Source organism: Choristoneura fumiferana, chromosome 16, assembly GCF_025370935.1.
Source record: "Choristoneura fumiferana chromosome 16, NRCan_CFum_1, whole genome shotgun sequence".
Lineage (NCBI taxonomy): Eukaryota > Metazoa > Arthropoda > Insecta > Lepidoptera > Tortricidae > Choristoneura > Choristoneura fumiferana.
Window position 1 is genome coordinate 14846820 of NC_133487.1, and position 20090 is coordinate 14866909.

Consider the following 20090-nt stretch of genomic DNA (forward strand, 5'->3'; position numbering starts at 1 on the left):
TACTCGATGTATCGATGTTTTTTCATGAAACATCGAATCGATGATAACCAGTTAATTTCACAAAAACTCAAGCTGACCACTCAAATTTGTAATAATGTACATCTTAAAACAGGTCATCTTTTCAAAGTGAATGGTTTAGTATGTACTTACAGATTATGAAAGGAGTTAGATCTATCATTTTATGAAAGATAAAAAATCTAAACTTTAATAAAATATTGGCTTTGGCTCTTTTCATAACCGTCTTATACGTAAATTTTCACTGAAAAAAAAAACTGCTTTGAGATGTACCACTTTTCACATGAAACTACAGCTTTGTAATATAATGTTAGAAAAAGTACTCGATGCTTATAAAACACCGATGTTTTCATCCGATACATCGAAAAACATAGATGTACAGTTTCGATTTATGGAATCGAAAAAAACATCGATGTTTTTTTCAAAGTGAACACCCCTATATAGGCAAGGATGGGTGGGGTAAAAAGCTATTCGTTCGAAAAGTTGGATACTCATACTTTTGTCTTGTTCAAAATAGAACACTCAAAATGTATATTATGACATAAAAACGGTAGCGGTCTTTAACTTAAGATATTTTTTGCATTTAGTTTTATTTAATTTAATTTTATATCACAACTTACACACTGATTTAAATGCATTTTTAGGGTTTTAAGATAATACATTTTGAAATATCAACCCAGACAGCCTGTTGTGTTGACGTTGACATTGACAATTTGAGTGGATGAATGACAGCCAAACAGCCAAAGTCAAGACAAGATTATAACAATTTGAATAGTTAGTTTGTTGTTTGTTTGAACGAATGTTATTATTACCATGAAAGATATACAAAATAAATATAAATAAGAAAATTAAGTATTTACTTACCGTATTTTATTTTTCTAGCTAAGATGAGCGCTTTACCTGAAGGAAGCAGGATCACATTCAGACATACGAAACCGAATCCTCTTTTCAGCACTTGGCTCCAAGAACTGTTTGAAGAAGCGGTCGAAAAAAAGAGTAACTTCGAGTCAGTCCTTAAAGAAGCATTGACATCTCTATCTAAATATCCATTACCTCTGCAAAGTGGAGCTGAATGTGCAATTCTTAAAGGTTTTGATAAAAAAATATGTGCATACTTAGATAAGCGTTTAGAAGTATATAATTACAATAAGAATTTGCTCACAAATGACCCTTCCGGTTCTGATACAGAAACCTATGATCTGGACCTAGACAGCCCTCAAAGGAATGATTCTGGCCTTCACTGTTCACCAAATTATAATCCTGGTCATTGTAATGATTCACAGAGTTCTAGCAAAACAGATCTAAGCACAGAAAACCAGGAAAATGTTGACTTGCAGAACAATTTGAACAATCCAGAACCTTCAGCAAGTAAAGCTTCTAATAGAAAATCCAAAGGTAGGACTACATACAGACCAGCTGTGAGATCTGGGGGTTATGCTATCTTAGTGGCATTACTTGAAAATTGTAATGCAAATCCTCATAATCCAGCTTTAAAAAAGGAAGAGTTAATTGAAAAAGCTCAGAAACACAGTGAAGAGTCTTTCACAAGACGAAAGCCAGACTCTTTTTACACAGCTTGGTCTAACATGACAAGACTTGTAACTAAAGGGCTGGTCAGTAAGAAAAAAAATAAAAAAGTTGAATATTCCTTAACTGACCAAGGAGTTTTAATTGCAAAACAACTTTTAAAGGAATCAGCCAGTGTGCCAACTGCAAATGATATTATTTTCAACAATGTTTGTCCTCAGAGAAATGTGCCAGATATTCAATTAGAATTGGATAGGCCAGGAACATCAGAAATGAGAGAATCACCCATGCCTGAAGTATCATGTTTGGATGTTCTTGTGGTTGAAATGCCAGCAGGCTCTTTTGATGTCATTTTGCTGATAGACAAATGTGAAACCAGTGGGTATGTATATAGATTTTTAGTTTATAAATAAAAAATCCTTTCATTAACCTATCCTCAGTGAAAAATATGTTGTTTTAAAAATGAAAAATAAAAAACAGTTCCTCTTCAACTTTTTTGTTTGTCACAATTGATTTTCATAATCAACCACTACCACATGAATTCTTGACAGCAACATCACTTAACCAATTTCTTATTTTCACCTAAAGTTATTGGTTTCTGCATTGGGGTTGCAGTTGCAGTTGTATTATGCAGTTTTAGAAGACAGATCAAAGGCCATACTTAACATCTAGCATGTGAAACGGTATTTACTTGTATTGAGGGTAAAAAGAGATGATGAATACAAAATGGGAATGCCTGCATGTTAGGCAATACAGCCTCAAGTCATTAGTAGCAGCAAAAGCGGGAACATTTTGTCTTATTTCTAAATGGTATTGCTGTCATACTTTCCTAAAATATTTTAATTTTATGCAGTCTAAAAAAAATTAATTAAATACCAGTCTACTACTCTAATCTTCACTTCATTGTCAGCTGTAGGACATAAGCCTCCTCCATCTACACTTCCTATAATCCGAAAAAAAACCTAGTGTCAAGTAAGAAGGAAATATATTTTTTTTACAAGTTTTCAAATGTGTATTAAAAATTCTAATTTTCAGACCATCAAAGAAAAACGATCCCACAGTTGTCCAATTCAATAAATATCCCGACCTGAAACATGAATACAGAAGTTTGAAAGTAGGAGATTTCATGTGGGTCGCACAGCACAAAACCAAAACTGATCAGGAAATTGTACTTCCATATGTTGTGGAAAGAAAACGGATGGATGATTTAGGAGCTAGTATTAAGGATGGAAGATTTCATGAGCAGAAATTTAGATTGCGAAAGTCTGGTTTGGAGAATGTTATTTATTTGGTCGAAAATTATGGGGGCAATAAGCATGTAGGCTTGCCTATTCAGTCACTCATGCAAGCTCTACAAAATACAAGAGTGCAAGATAATTTCAAAGTTCATGAGACTGATTCCTTGAAGAACTCTGCTAGGTTTTTGGCAATAATGACTAAAAGACTGACTACAGAGTATAAGGTATGTTCCACTGAGTAATTGGGTCTGTGGGAATATTTGACTCTATAAAAACTGTACCTACAGTAAAAGTACAAGTATTATGATATTTAAATGGTTTAACTTATACCAAAAAAAATTGGACCCCCTCTTCTCCTGTTTTCTTGCTAGTATTACCATTATCAATCCTGACATTGATGTAGCTATTATTTTTACAGGACAAAAATTTAACAGGCTACAGCAGAGAATCAAAAGGGGGTGAGCTGATGACGTTCTCATTTGTGAACAGCGCATCTAGGAAAACCAAACCTCTAACTGTTACGGAAACTTTCATCAAACTGCTACTTCAACTGAAAGGTGTATCAGTTGAAAAAGCATTGGCAATCACGGAGTGTTACAAAACTCCACGCTCATTGATAGAGGCTTACGAGGAATGTGATAAAAAAGAAGGAGAATTCTTGCTAGCTAATTTAAAGTATGGTGATCTGAACCGAAATGTTGGTCCCACTGTAAGTAAATCAGTCTATCACCTTTTCTCCAATACAAACCTAGCCTGATTGTTTTTTTTTTCCTACTTGTGAAGGAGTGTCGGTGTCCCCCGTCTAGCGTAAAATGTAGTTTTAACGATTGTTGAAATTATAATTTATCCAGCTGTAAATAAAAATATCTCTCATGGTCTACGTCTACTTTGACAAGTGTTTTTCGATCTTTTTCTTGGCGTATTTCGGCCCGAAACAATATTTGGCGACCCCTTAGGGAGGTGATACCAGAGTTGAAGTGACGCACACAAGAACATGTCAAGGGCGTCGCCAGTCGATGGCCTAGGGGGGTGGGGGTTCAGTTCATATGGAGAATGAGAAAAGTATGAATTGTAGGTGTTTATTGGAATTGGTGAATTCATTTGAGTTTCGGTTTCGACGTAGGGGAATGATCGATCAAGCAAGTCAAGTCAAAGACTTAGGACTGGTTTGGTTGCTTTACTTACATTTGGCAACTTTTTTTGAATTACTGGGGGCCTGCTTTGATGTCATGTACCTAATGACAGCGGTATTTTCACATTTACTCACTCATGTCATTCGTTATCCTTTTATGCAATCAGTTCTTCATGTAGCTGTGTGTATGTGTAATCACTCACTTCAACTCTCGTGGCACTACCTATACATGGTCTAACCAGCCGTTAAATCAGAGGGATTTGATAACTCAACTCAAGTTTTATCTTACATCTTTTAAAACTACCGCAATTATGTAGAACGATCATTAGACCAAACATTTCTTTAGGTCAATCAATATGTATGTCGAAAGAAATAAAACAATGGTAATGGTATATAAATTTATTCATAACTATTGACTGTGACATTAGCTGATAGAAGTAGTTTAGATGACAGATCCTTTTAGTTGTTTGTAAAGCTTCAGAATATACATAAATATTTCAGATCAATTAAGAGCACTTTTGGATGGAATCATCTTTATCCAGTTCAAAATATAAGCATGCAAAATTACAAAATCAAAATATACAATTGGTTTGACACAAATTAAGTTCTGTTAATTTTAAAAGAGATTCATTATAGATAGATCCAGCATTGACCTTTTTGACAATGTAGCTTGATATACGACACACTTATGTATACAAAATGTTGAGATAAGTAAAGCTTAATTAAAGACAATACACACAGAGTTTATTGCACTATCTAGCTAGATACGGGTTGTGACTCTTGTTTTGTTAATGTCACATATAAATGAATGATAAAGATTTCTGTGTGCAATGTCTCATACCCTCATGAGAAAGCTATGCCACTAACACTTGCTATGTGACTCTTGGAGTCAATGTTTAGTGAAAAAAATCAGTCCGTATTACAGCTAAACATTCCCCATGTTACCACAGAAACTTTGTTTTGTTTCATAGAAAACTGTCATTTTAGGTTTATCTAAGCCATTTTTTTTTATTTTACGTTTAATTGCTGTAGAATTAATATCGCACGAGATTCCTTTTTAATGTGTCAAACCAAAAAAGCTAATATTTTAGACCCTTATTTTCATCATCACATTGCGTTACCTTATAGTTATACTTAACAATAATAATATCTCTATTAACAACTAAAACTGTTTAAATGTGAAAGAACGATTGTGAAATCAATGCAGATTAACATTTACATGCTGTAAGTAGCTATTGAAACGAGACCATGGCACAGTTAAATAAAAATTTAGAATAAGCATTTTATAAACATTGACTCAATTTTTAACTTTTGATAAAATTTACAAAATATTTAGTATGCGTCTCGGTATATTCATATACTCAAACTTAAGTAATTGAAGAGTAAGGGGCTGTTTCACCATCCATTGATTAGTGTTAACTGACGGTTAAATGTGATGCCGTCTCCGTCTATTCGAACAAAACAAATAGAGAAGGCATCAATTTTAACCGTCAGTTAACACTAATCAATGGATGGTGAAACAGCCCCTAAGTTTCACATAAAACAAAGCAGCTGTTACAACAAATCGGAAATTATAATAAAAAAATGTGAAATAAATGCCAAATATACTTAAAACTAGGAATATTAAAAATAATATCAGTGGCATACATAAGATTACCATAAGATTTTGACTAACAAATTGCAAGATAATAACTACAAACTAAATGACCATTCACCGAACATGAACTTGTTAAATCCCAATTTTTAAATAACCCTGTATCCTGGAGATGTACTTGTGGTACTCACTCAGTGTTGAAAAACATAAAATCACTGTATCAATTGCTGTGAAAAAAAAAAACAAAGTTTAGGTGCACTTACGTAGACAAAGTGAAGCGAACATACTTAGCTTAGAGAGTATGATAGTTCCTTTCAGTCTGGGCTTTGTAGTATTTGAAGCCCATGAATCCGATTGCAATAAGACCGAGGGTTAGAATAATGCCACCTACGAAGCTTGCACCATCGAATCTGAAAATAAAAATATTCATTTGTGTTAAATACAAGTTCCGTACACGCTTTTAAGGTACGATATTATTGCATCATAGTCAGTTAAATTGGGTTGAATTAATTCACTTTCAAGTTTTGCCAAAACATAACACACAAACTGTTGTTTACCAAACAAATGCCACACGATCGACAAAAGTTCCTTCAATGTTTTTGTACTTTTGTTCAAAAATTTTTACTCAACGTGACTGTGCCGTTACCATTACAGTACAGTTTTCCAATATCTGTCCGTACAGCCACAAATTATCACATAGAGATAGAGATGTGCCGACTAGTCCAGGGTTACTCAAAGTGGGGTACGCGAACCCCTAGGGGTTCGCTATTCGACGGTAGGGGGTTCGCGTCAAGGTTAGATGATTAAGATTGGTTTTTCTCTTCTGGAATCTGACTTTGGCTCAGTATAATGTTGAAGCGTTAAATACACCCTAGCGTTGTTGGCAGCAGTAAGATTCTGGCGCTTCGCCGGCCGCTGCCGCGGCACGCTCGCTTCGCTCGCTCGGCTCGCGCGCTGTTGTGGTCGCAGTTCTAATCTAACCACTTGTAGTAGCTGCTATTCTGTTCTGGCGCTTTGCCTGCTGCTGTTACAGCACGCGTACTTTGCTGGCCTTACTTTAACTTTAACCCATTCTTATGGTAGCCGTTAGTTCCTTTAACTTTGTCATTAGGCCATGTTAGTCAGCGCTATTTAAAATTCCGTGAAAATACAATTTTAAGAGAGAAGTTTAAGAAGTTTATTTGATTTCTCCACCACCAAGTACAATGAAAAAAACTTACGATACTACAATACAATTTAGGTGTAATTATCCAAACAATAGTCCAAACCAAACTAGTATTTTGCTATGCCATTATGCCATATAAAAATCGACGATACTAATGTTCTGCTATTTAATATTCTGCAGATGTATATTCGGCGATAAAAGTTTTCTGCTATTTAATGTTCTGAGAAATGACTATTATTCGAACTGATAATTATGCAAAGTTATGATTATGCAAAAGTATCATTCGATACGTTGCGATAGAGCCGCTCTAGTCGTAAGTCTACCTTTAAGTTGCACCTCAGCGAAATCGGGGCGGGTCGCTAATACTAATGTCTATATGACATGATGCAAGGGCAGGTAACACAGATATAGAGCAATTACACTAAATGAATCCAACTTACCCTCTAGCCTGGAGAGTAGGCACAGCAGTAGCTTTGGGAGTTGTTGGCTTTTGGGTGCTGGTAGTAGTTCCATTAATAGGCACGCCAGTCACAGGTGAGGTAGGCGCCGCTGTAGTGATATCATTGGCTTTGGTCGGTTTAGTCGGTACAGTGGTGGCTGGGGGTGCGGCTTCAGAAGTCGGTTTCGTTGGTTCCGTGGGTTTCGTTGTCGGCAAAGTCGTATTGACGGTTGTGGAGATAGTCGGCGGTTGCGTTGGATTTCCGCCGGCGGGTGCTTGAGTTGGGCCACCTGCAGTCGTTGGGGCGCCGCCTGGCGCTGCTGGGGCTGCTTGGGTCACGCTGCCCGCTGGTGATGTTGGAGATGTTGCCCCTGAAAAAAAAAACAATATGATATGATATGTTAAGAATTGCAGATGACATAGAAAAGTTCCATACTATCTATCGAAGCGTCTATTCTAGAATAAAAGGTTGCGTGATAGGGTTTCTGGTTTCTCGACCGTTTTTTTTTCTGGAGTTTCGAGTATTCTCAAGGCTAATTTCTTGAGTTTTCTCGGGTTCTCGAGTCTTTTATAAAAACCTCAATAAAAACGATTTGTTAGATCAATTTCCTAGAAGCTAAATATCCGTTCGCATTTTTCCCGAATGTTTTTTTTTCCTACTATGGTCGTTTTACTGAAGCTTATTTTCACAGTAGCCTTTTTTCCAATCAGAATCGACACAGACACAGTATCGACGGAGCTCCGCTCACGCAGAGCTCCTACTTTTGCGTAGTTTTGGCCCTTCGGCCGATGCAAACTAACATAACCTAAGCCTACCTATGTTTCTGTGTCGATTCTGTTTGAAAAAAAAAAAACGCCATTGTGAAAATAAGATTCAGTAAAAAAGCATATTGGGAAAAAAAGTATTTGGAAAAAAAATGCGAACGGAAATTTTGCTCGCGGAAATAACGATTCTGGGAAATTGATCTAACAAACCTTAGCATACGAGGTATCGGTATCATTACATTCGTCATAACTGACGGAGTGACATAAGATATGTACTATTTCAGGCGTTCACGAATAAATATGTCGGAGGAATTAAAAATAAATATTTTGAATTGCAACAATATGGGTATCAAATTAAAGCTAATAATTTGCAGATTCTAATTAAAAAACCTAATTGAATTACATCCACGGGTACATCCACAATCCATACTTATTTACTTATTATACTTATATACTTATAATCCTACTAATATTATAAATGTGAAAGTTTGTGAGTGAGTGAGTGAGTATGTTTGTTACTTCTTCACGCTTAAACGGCTGGACGGATTTGGCGGAAAGTTAGTTTATAACCTGGATTAAAACATAGGATACTTTTTATTCCGATATTCCCACGGGATAGGGATAAAATCTCAAAATAACAACCTCTAGGCTTAGAGTCATAAAATTTGGTATGTAGGTAGTTGGACATTTGGAATAACAGATAGATGAGTTTTTGACCCGATATTCCCACGGGATACCTAGGGATAAAATCTTTAAATAACAACCACTGGGTTTAGAGCCATGAATTATGGTATGTAGGTAGCTGGACCTCTGGAATAACACATAGGCTAATTTATATCCCGATATTCCCCCGGGATAGGGATAAAATCTAGAAATAATAACCGCTGCGCTTAGAGTCATGAAATTTGGTATGTAGGTAACTGGACGTCTGGAATAACACGTAAGGGACTTTTTGACTCAATATTCCCACGGGATACCTAGGGATAAAATCTCGAAATAACAACCACTGGGTTTAGAGCCATGAATTATGGTATGTAGGTAGCTGGACCTCTGGAATAACACACAGGCTAATTTTTATCTCGATATTCCCACGGTATAGTTTTGTAACTAAGGGACCCCCATACATCCCTGTATTATTATTATTATTATTTCGTATTTTTTTCTTTAATTTTATACTGTAGTTTTTAAGTATTTTATTTGTAATTATTTTATTTTGAAAAAATGACTTTCTGCCAAGTTTCTTGCGGCGCATTCTTCTTGACAATGATGGTCTTTCCGAAAGCACTGGTAGTTTAAAAATGAGGTGTAAAAGTGCCCATCGCGGCCTATTTACTGAATAAATGATTTGAATTTGAATTTGGATAGGGAAAAAATTTGAAACTTCAGCACTGGGTTTAGAGTCTTGAATTTTGTACAGTTATTCACAACACAACCTCAATGAAGAACACGATATAAATATTGGAAATTTCCAGGGGAATTTTGTAAAATCCCGAAAATTTCAATTGCAGTTACCACACCGAATAGTTTACGCGTGCGAAGCCGCGGGTAAAAGCTAGTACTTATATAATATTATAAATGCGAAAGTAACTCTGTCTGTTACGCTTTCACGCCTAAACCGCTGAACTGATTTGGATAAAATTTGGTACAGAGATAGAATAGACCTTGGGAAAGAACATAGGCTATCTTTTATCGCGAAAAAGATGATTTAAGGGGTTGAAATAGAGGATGAAAGTTTATATGGTACAAGTTCATCGCTGTCGAAGATAAAACCATGAAAAAGGCATTTAGGCACTTAATAAGAAATAAATCGATTGATTTGAGCTTTTTTGAAAATTCGACCTGTGAGGGGGTAAAAAAGGGGATGAAAATTCATATGGAAGGTCGTCATTATCGAAGATAAATCGATGAATCTTTATTAAACTTGCCATTTCGACACGTGATAAGAAGTGAACAGATATTTTTTCGCGCGGTTTTTAAAATTCTTTCTGTGAGGGGGTGAACTAGGGGATGAAAGTTTATATGGAAGATCGTCATTGTCGAAGATAAATCGATGGTTCTTTATGAAACTTGGCATTTGGGCACGTGATAAGAGATAAATAGATATTTATTCGCGCGTTTTTTTTAATTCTTCCTGTGAGGGGGTGAAATAGGGGATGAAAGTTTATATGGAAGATCGTCATTGTCGAAGATAAATCGATGGTTCTTTATGAAACTTGGCATTTGGGCACGTGGTAAGAGATAAATAGATATTTGTTCAAGCGTTTTTGAAAATTTTACCTGTGAGGTGATGTTAGCAGAGGGGATGATGCAGTGTTAGCAGAGCCTTCTAAGCTCGAGCAAAATGTACGCAATGTGGGGTCATTTTACGTGGCTTATTGACATAGACAGACATGAAAAATTATAATTTTCATGATTGATTTTTTGGAGTCTTTTTGTATTATTTTGTTTTTTATTTTAACTCGAAATTTGTTACTTTTACGGGTATCCCGTGAAACCATATCGAAAAGTAGCGTAGTAGAAATAAGCAACCTGAGATATGTATGCATAAGTAGGGAAAATTCGTGTCTAGATTCCTGTCCATCGGTGGTGTAGGGGTTATAGCACGCAGCACGGATTGCTGAGGACCTGGGTTCGATTCTTAGCGCTGGTCTCTTTTTCTGGTTTTTCTGTGCATCCATGTCTGTTTGTATTTTCGTTATAATTTTCAGATTTTTCTTATTTATTGTGCTATAAGAGCTACCTTTATGCAAAATTCCAAGTTTCCATGACAGCCGGAAGTACCCTATTACTTTTGCTGTTAAGGCGATTTACATGGAAACACTTTTTTAATGACTGTAGCTTTTTATTGCCCAAGTTTGATTTTTTTCACAGCTTTCGGGACTGTTGACCTAAGTTTACGGTTTCAATTTCAACTTGATACCGATACTCCGCGCGTTTACGAGATAAAGGGTCTTGACAGACAGACGGACGGACGGACAGCAAAGTGATCCTATAAGGGTTTAATTTTTTCCTTTTGAGCTACGTAACCCTAAAAAACATTTGTTCCGGCGCTTTCACATTTCGACCTATTTACTTGAACATATGGGGATGAAAGTTCTTAAGGATGTATATTTATGGTTCTATAAGTATATTTGTGGCGTTATCTCGGAAAAGGTACCTTGTTGTCGGTATAGAGTTATTGATATCCTCATAATCTACATATTATATTTAGCTATCGAACCATGTAAGAAACATGCATGAAGGTGATTAAGAGAAAATTGAATTCAAACTTATACACCCAATAAAAGTATGTTGTTGTTGGAAGTTACATAGATCTTTCAAATTGATAAATAATATAAACAAATGGCTAAACCTAGGTTCAATGAACATCGTACAAAATTTTAATCAGGAAACTGTACGTATCAGAGTATAACAGAATGTTAATAACATGTTATTAATTCAAATGGTGCCTGCGCCTGTTGCTTGCATACTGATCGCGCCTTAATATCCAGTTCTCTCACGAGCCGATAAAAAGTTTGCAAGGTCAGTCTTGCAGCGCAGAATGTGCTTGTTTCGTTTTTTTTGCGAATATTCTTGTAGTTTGCACAACATTATTTACGCCTGATTTTAACATTTATATCATACGAAACATTTTAGCAGTGGAGCCGATTTGCTGTCAGCTCTACAGCAGTGTTTTTCAAACTTTTTGCGGACGTGACCCCCATGGGTCTGTAAAATATTTGGCGACCCCTGCTTACCTCCACTTACATTACTTCTACGTAAATTGTTTGCGGTCCCGCGGGCAATTTGTCATTTCTATAGAAAGATTTTTTTACTCTGTTCAGTAGTACAAGAAATAGGTACAGGTGCGTATTCGTTTTTTTGGCACAAAATATCAAAAGTGTCAAGCCATTGTCTTTCAGCCAGACCTTGAATAGAATAGGAAATGATGCGAGCTCAATACATGTTTCTTTACATTTACTTTTAGTTATCATCCGCTGCGCCATCAAGACCATAAGTATCATGATTTCTCTTAAAATTTTAATAAATAGGAAAAAAACCGCATCCCGCGTTCACCCGTTTACGGTGCCACAGACAGACACACGCAGCGGTCAAACTCGGGTATCAATAAACTCCGGCCCAGTGTGCGTCGGACTCACGCACCGAGGGTTCCGTACAAATTTGTAGGTTTGTATGAAAATCCAGTGTTATGATATGAGACCCGCAAATTTACGCAGTAGTAGACAGCAGACAGACAAAAAATAACATATTCAAACTTTTCTTATTGGTTGTGCTAAAAAAGAGATGGATACCTTCTACCAAATTTCAAGCTTCTAGGACACACCTTTTTTTAGTGGCTGTGATTGCGTCGACTTAGAAGTTTGATTTTCTAATTGCTTTCAACGGGTAGCATACCTAGTACTTGATTTAAATTTCATTCGGCTTGATACTTCCACGTGATCCTGTGAAAAAGGGTGACAGTCGGATAACAAAGTGATCTTCTAAGGTATAAGGGTTCCATTTTTATTTCCTTTCGAAGTACGGAACCCTAAAAAACGGCACGCACGACATAATACAGCGCCAAAAGCTTTTCTTCCAGCAGATATGGAAGTTATCTTTATCTACTGAAATAATTTCCTGTTGTATTGATCAAATTATTTTTTCAACACGTCCGAATATATCGAAAACCTTATCTGCAGTCAAAACGCTAAAATTAAACAAGATTATGCTTGTATACGCGAATTCTAACATTTTATACAAATAAGTGAGCTATACAGTAGTATACAGCAAACAATGCACAGAATGTTTTGTTTTATGTAAACAGTCGTGGCATGAAAAAATAGCTGACGAATCGCATAATGTCTCAATAAAATTCCTACTACACACGGACAAAGAGACGTGTTATGAAATCTATTCACAAACTACAAAATAAAATAATGTATAATAAGTACTAAAACGGGGAAAACCACAAGCCATATCATCATCCAGCCTATATACGTCCCACTGCTGGCACAGGCCTCCTCAGAACAAGAGGGCTTTATTCCCCGTTGGATTGGGAACTTCGCACGAATTGAACTTCGCACGGTACCATTGATCCCACCGCAGGTTCGTGCAAATTTCCAAAATGTATTCCGCACATGAATTTAGCGGTTTAATCGTGAAAGGTAACCCACGACATTGCTTTAGAAAAATAGACTTGCGATAATATTTCGAACCTATATATCTCTTTTGATAGTAGCTTTAAATCGATACTAGGCTTGAATATAATCACATACGTGCCATTACGGTTTTTATATATGTAGATACGCATAGTACTACCAATAATAAGACTAAATAAACAGTTGGAAAACATTTATTTAAAAAACAGTTTACAACCTTTATCTTACTTTAGCACTATATAATATCTATCGAGTCCTTAGCTTTATACCTACAGTCGCTCGTAGATTGTAACTTTAAATTTTATAGGTCTCGCAGATTTCATTTCGTGCCTACGGTAAGTTATGTATGTTTCATCGATTTACATAAAATAAGAAAATAAGCCATTACATGTAGTACGGTTTATAAAATTATGACAACGCAGTTCTTAGCAGAAAATGATTAACTAACAGTTGGGAAAAATAAGTTAAATTTTGTAGGACTCGGCAGAAATCATTTCAAGTGTAAGCAACTTATAAACGTCTTCATATTGGTATACTTTGCATCCAAAATGCCAAAATTATCCAAATCGATTTACATTTCCACCACCAAATATGTGTCCCGACTAAAAAATTATCTCCAAACGGCCAGTTTATTTATTTATTTAGCTTTTATTTATTTTTTAGCTTATATAACAATTATAAAAAACCCCAATAAGAATTGTAATATCCTAGCACCTGAAGGATGACCATAATATGATGTAAGGAAAAAAAAATGGTGGCTATCCTAGCACCTGAAGGCTGACCATAATATGATGTAAGGAAAAAAAATGGTGGCTATCCTAGCACCTGAAGGCTGTCCATAATATGATGTAAGGAAAAAAAATGGTGGCTATCCTAGCACCTGAAGGCTGACCATAATATGATGTAAGGAAAAAAAATGGTGGCTATCCTAGCACCTGAAGGCTGTCCATAATATGATGTAAGGAAAAAAAAATGGTGGTTATCCTAGCACCTGTAGGCTGACCATAATATGATGTAAGGAAAAAAAATTGTCGCTATCCTAGCACCTGAAGGCTGACCATAATATGATGTAAGGAAAATAAAAAAAAAATGTGCAGTCGCCATCGTCATCATATATTTCTGAGCGCCGCCCAAGGAGATCAAAAATATCGAAACATGAACTCTAGTGCCTTGAGAAAAGAGTGCATGTTACAACATTTTTGACCACCTTGGCCGCGCCTGATAAAAAACTAGTGTAAACAGCAATTATGTTTGATGGGGGCATGCATCACATAATAGCGCTATTAAAGTCTAGAAGAGTTCTCAAACTGTGCGTCGCGGCACGATTCTATGGGCGTCGCGGGTCGAGTTCATAAGCTTGTGAACAAAAATTTGATCAAAAATATCTGAACACGCTTCTACGCCGTTAACAACAGTCGTGATCAAATATTTTTGATCACAATTTTGCTCACAAGTTTATGAACTCGACTGTACTATAAGTGTAAAATTAAAGTTTTTTCAAAGGCGTCGTGAAAAAATTACGAAATAAAAAGAGATCCTATAAAAATATTGAGAACCCTTTTTCTAACCAGTAGTCATTCACTTCTCGCAAGACTGAACATAGACATGACTTTTTAATTTTAAAATTAAACAGATTAAAATAATTAAGTTCAATATCTCAAAAACGGCTGAACCGATTTTTAAGAAAAAAGTCTAAGAACCATCGCTAGAAAACCTGTTTTCTAATAAAAATCCGGCCAAGAGCATGTTGGACCATGCTCAGTGTAGGATTGCGTAGCCATTACTATAAAGAAATGCACCACATTTATGAAAAAATACACTTACTACAGTCTTAAAATCTATTACCAGAAAAAGAGCGTATATTCACGGCACTTACGTCTTTTTGTCGAGAAGCGCACTTTTTCGGCAATAACTCAAAAACGGTATATCCGATCATGTTGAAACTAATTTTCGTTGAAAGTATTTATTAAGCGTTAACTTTACATATTTTTTGGACAAGTGCACAATTTTTGCTACTTTGGGAGCGATTATTTCCGGAAATCTTCACTTAATCAAAAAAAGTTTTTTGAGAAACCTTAATATCTTTTCAAAAGAGCTGTCGAACTATGTGCCACACGTTGATGAGTTAAAAAAAAAAAACAATTTCTGTTACGTGTAGGATAAATAATATTTATTTTTGTAATTTTACTACAAAACAAAATAGCGGCTTTGACAAGACATCTGTACTCTAAATTTAATTGATATACATCTTGTAGTTTTCGAGTAAAAAGCCTGTGACATACGGACGGACAGACAGACAGACAGACGGACTTGACGAAACTATAAGGGTTCCTTTTTTGCCATTTTGGCTCCGGAACCCTAAAAACAGCATTAAAATGCTACGGTGCCACAGACAGACACACATAACGGTCAAACTTATAACACCCCTCTTTTGCGTCGGGGGTTAAAAACAAATAAATATCATAGCACAAATGACAACATAAATAGATTTTTTAATGAACTAAAGAAAATAAATGAAATGAACTGTCAAGAGAGAATTTACACCACAAATCTAAATTGTAGGTCATGTTTTTTAATAAACAATCTGGTTTTTGGAAAAAAAAAAAAAAACTGGTTTATATCTCTCGTGTGATGAAGCTGTATTTATAGATATTATGTCCAGATATTAACGAAAACACATGTTTAGAAGTAAATCGTAAATTCAGTGCTTTGTAGCTGTACACCAAAGTGAAAATGCCATCACAATCTACAACTACCTACTTTCATCTACTTTATTATTTAATAAAGTTGCGACGTACCCCACCTACAGTGACTGTATATGACATATCTCCCCCTTAAGTATGTTATTTAACTAAACAATATTATTTTCTAAATCAACAAAGTTAACTTAAATCTTTAACTCAAATCATTCAACAAACTCTCAATTAGATAACCTAATCTGTATCATTGTTATATGACATAAGCAGGCAAAGCTTAAAAGGCAATAATTCTGTATGTGCAATTAACATAGTAGGTAGGTGGCTGTACGAATGTAGAGTAGGTCATAGATCATTGTTACAGTATCAGGTATTACCCTGCAACCGAGAACAATAATTATGCGAGCCTAGTGTTAACTCAGGGTTTCTTAAACTTTTTGCAATGGACCACTTTCACAATTTAAACAATTCCACGGACCCCTGTCAAAAAATATTTTTGGAAATTTCCTAATAAATATATGTTTACAGACTGACCTACTGCGGACCCCTGATACACATGCTACGGCCCCACTTTAAGAAACCCTGTAACTTGATATTACAGCTTTAGAGTTTTTATTAGAACTTTTATCATTTTATGAGTGTTCCACTGTTGGGCAGAAGCTCCAGCTGGTTCCGAGTATAAAAGAAAGTTATTACATTTTAATTGTGATTTAATTACACAATGCATTTAATCAAATATAATTAATTTACTTAATTGGATGTTAATGACATAATCAGCCATTGATTGCAATATAATAAAATTAATGTCCTCAAATTTTCTAGGTTTGTGATAAAAAACTAAATTAAATTATAAAAGTACTTAAACCAAATTGACTGTGCTGTAATATTAAATTAATTTATTTTTGTAAAAACTAGAATAGATAAAGCTGTGCTCCAGATCTAGGAATTATTGAACCTGGCTCAACATTCCGTTCTGGCTTCCTACTCCATCATCAGATCAGATTGATGGTACCATATTATTTTATTCTCATCAGAACTTTGTATGATTGCCTAGTTAAGTATCAATACCAGGATAGAAAGTAGGTTGGGATTTCAAAATTTTACATGCATTCACAATGATACACATACAATTAAATAATTTTAAATTGCTTATGTATTATTCCTAAGATCCAACTATCTACAATTAATTGGACATTAAAACAATTATGAATATGTATGAGTATGACCCATGAAATGCCTTTCTGCTACCTGGTACACCATCATTAACATTGCATGAAAAACTGCATGCTCTCAAAACCCTGTATGTCTTGGTACCAAACCCAAGAACCGACCCTACATAAACTAGGAAAGAGAAAAGAGAAATTGAAATTTGCACGTTTTGTTAGACAATTAAAGGCTACTTACTTCCTGGAGAAAAAATATTTTTGATGTTTAGTACAGCTAAAAAAACCATAATCCAGGGTTCATACACTAAAACCAGTTTAATTTTTTCTTCTTCATGTGGCCCAAATGTATACAATAGAATGTACACAATAAGTTCAAGGGAATTACCTACAGACCTACGATAATGTAACAAAATCAAATTTCTTTATTGTTTCACACCAGTTTGAATTTATTCCCAAAACAGTTAGATTCTACAAATTTTGTTAAAATATTTATGGTGTGTCTCAGAAGGTTAACACTGTCAAAGTGATTTATGATTTCATGGTATTATCTTATGGAGACTTGCTACAATTATGTGGTTTGGTGATGGACTTCACCAGTGAGGTAAATGAAACTTATCAACACATGCATACATGTTATTGTATATTAAAATACCTATCAGGTTCAGTGATACTAATGTTTACTGACATGATCAAGTGTTGACTGGACACAATAGTAGATAGTTTGAATAATAAATAAACTGGAGGTAACAAACTACTTATTTAATTTGTTAAGCTTCATTTTACCAACATAACTAAGAAAATTATCTGGCAATAGGTAGGCCATATAGCATGGAGAGCAGATGGCCATTGAGGCAGAAAAGTTCTTGAATGGAGACTGGATTGGCAGTGCAGAGTAGGAAATCCTATGGCTGATATGATGATTCATTTTAGGTTCCTGGCATGTTAAACTTGACCACTACCGTGAGATACTACCGTGGGCCCAGTGGGAGTATCCCAATATGTAAATAAATCAAGCCATAATGCAAAGTGCCAGTAAAGACAGGCATTTATATGATGAATAGTGATTGGAATTTGATCCTTGAGCATGTATTTAAGTGTATCAGTATCATCTATTTGTTCATGTCAGGGATGGAAAACTTTTCATGCTGAACATGGTATTTTTTATAAAAACAATGATCTGACCATGGCATGCCATCAAACTTTTGATTTAGTCATTGCATGGACGAAAATAAAACCTGTCAATGACTAGTGATGTGTCCAATTTTTGCTGCAACTGGCATGCATACCATTTCTTCTGTGACCACATTGGTATGTGTACCTATGTTCATTAATTTCTAAATACTCATGGTACAAGCTTTCTTTACTTTGGGCTAGATTTTGTTCTGAGATATATAACTGTTTCACAATATTTAAATGGCTATATATTTACTTTTTCTTGTGTTAGATAACAGGAAAATAAAGAGATTACTATTACGTTCTAATGACTAGTGTATTTCAATGTTAAAAGACAATATTCAAGATAGCTGGATGTAAAAAAACTTTTGTTTGGTAAGGAGTAATGAAAGATAACCTCGCCAATTGAATTTAGTCTCTAAAGGTCATAGATCATACAGATCAAGCGCGCGGGGAATACCTAAGTACGTAATAAGTCTACGTATAAATATTTTTACCGTCTTTGCCATAAAAGAAATTTGTAGGCTATTTAAAATAAATAGACCTAAGTTCAAAAAATTTGCTTACGTCAATTACCTACTAGTTTTTTACTAATTCTGTCGCAACCTGTTTTGCTGATTAACATGCAATCACGACGCCGCGGAAGAGAAAGAAATGTTATGGCAATTTAAATACACATAGAAAATGGCTGTTTCAAGAACTTAACAACACAGAGAGTTACAAGTCTTCGATCTACATAAATTTTATGTTATTTACTAATAGCATAGGTACAGAAAAAAATAACAATTAATTTGTCGTGATAGGTATTTCGTTGTGAATCTGATCAAACGCAATTTACCGATGCCATTACCAGTTAGTTTAATTTAATATTTACTCACCTTGTTCTCCGGCTGGCTGGCTGAGGCAGACGGATAAGGTCAGCAAGCAAACGAAAATTACTTTCTTCATATTGAAATCGTTGCTAATTATTTTTATTATTTATAAAACAATTCTATATTACGCTACACTTTCGCGTTGCAGGAAGAATCCTACATCCAGTGTTGCCACCTCAGATATTTTTTTACCCTTAAGCTACTCGAAATTACCCTAAATTAGGCCCTTGTATTATTTTTATACAATTTTTTTAAAATAAAAAAGCAAATAAATGCGAATTATTAATAAACTAATAGCTGAACTAGGGGAGATAGGGGAGCATTGGGCACTTTTTTACTTAAGTCGTAATAAAAGTGCTATTTTTTAACAAAATCAACTTTTTACTTCATATATTAGTAGCACATATATTTGGCTTCAATTATCACGAAGAACGTATACAATTATACAATCAGTCTTAAAATTGCAAGAGTTTTTCTAAACACTGTCAAAAGTGCCCAAACCTCCCAATGGTCGGGTGGTTTGGGCACCTTAATGGGAGGTTTGGGCACTGTATTAAATACGCCACTTAATGGTAAAATACTTGAATATTAAATAATGATACTATAAAAACATGCAATAAAATCGACAAACAATCAACTGTTTTAAACTATAAGTACTCAAATACTAAAGATTTAGTTATAATACTCAGTATATCTTACTTCAGTAATAAAATTTATCTAATATTCGGTATAACCCAGATAGGCTTATCAAAAGTAACCTTATTACCATATTTTTCGGTTTGGCAATTTGGTTTTGATGTCTTTGTGGCCTAGTGGTTTGACCTATCGCCTCTCAAGCAGAGGGTCGTGGGTTCAAACCCCGGCTAGCACCACTGAGGTTTTCGAAATTCATGTGCGGAATTACATTTGAAATTTACCACGAGCTTTGCGGTGAAGGAAAAACATCGTGAGGAAACCTGCACAAACCTGCGAAGCAATTCAATGGTGCGTGTGAAGTTCCCAATCTGCACTGGACCCGCGTGGGAACTGCGGCCCAAGCCCTCTTGTTCTGAGAAGAGGCCTGTGCCCAGCAGTGGGACGTATATAGGCTGGGATGATGGATGATGATTCAAATTTAATATTTATACGCAATTTAAACCCGTCCAAGTAATTTTATTTTAACAGACAGAA

General features: G+C 35.3%; 2 protein-coding genes across 4 annotated transcripts; one reads left to right on the top strand and one right to left on the bottom strand.

Moving 5' to 3' along the window:
* Window positions 1–746: 746 nt before the first annotated feature.
* mus81 (mus81 structure-specific endonuclease subunit) lies at window positions 747–3680 on the top strand. Of its 3 annotated transcripts, none has more exons than XM_074098792.1 (4): window positions 747–789; window positions 898–1924; window positions 2578–3004; window positions 3199–3680. In XM_074098792.1, the coding sequence occupies exons 2-4, from the start codon at window positions 903–905 to the stop codon at window positions 3535–3537; spliced, it is 1788 nt and encodes a 595-aa protein (XP_073954893.1). In that variant the 5' UTR covers window positions 747–789; window positions 898–902; the 3' UTR covers window positions 3538–3680. The 3 variants fall into 3 exon arrangements, with proteins under 3 accessions (XP_073954893.1, XP_073954896.1, XP_073954894.1); XM_074098795.1 differs by lacking the exon at window positions 747–789 and having other exon boundaries at window positions 1044–1104; window positions 1764–1924; XM_074098793.1 differs by lacking the exon at window positions 747–789 and having other exon boundaries at window positions 1324–1410; window positions 1764–1924.
* Window positions 3681–5718: 2038 nt separating this feature from the next.
* On the bottom strand, window positions 5719–19084 carry vsg (visgun). Its single transcript, XM_074098796.1, has 3 exons — window positions 18927–19084; window positions 7112–7481; window positions 5719–5916 (listed from the first exon to the last, which is right to left on the bottom strand). The coding sequence occupies exons 1-3, from the start codon at window positions 18994–18996 to the stop codon at window positions 5799–5801; spliced, it is 558 nt and encodes a 185-aa protein (XP_073954897.1). The 5' UTR covers window positions 18997–19084; the 3' UTR covers window positions 5719–5798.
* Between the last annotated feature and the right edge of the window lie 1006 nt (window positions 19085–20090).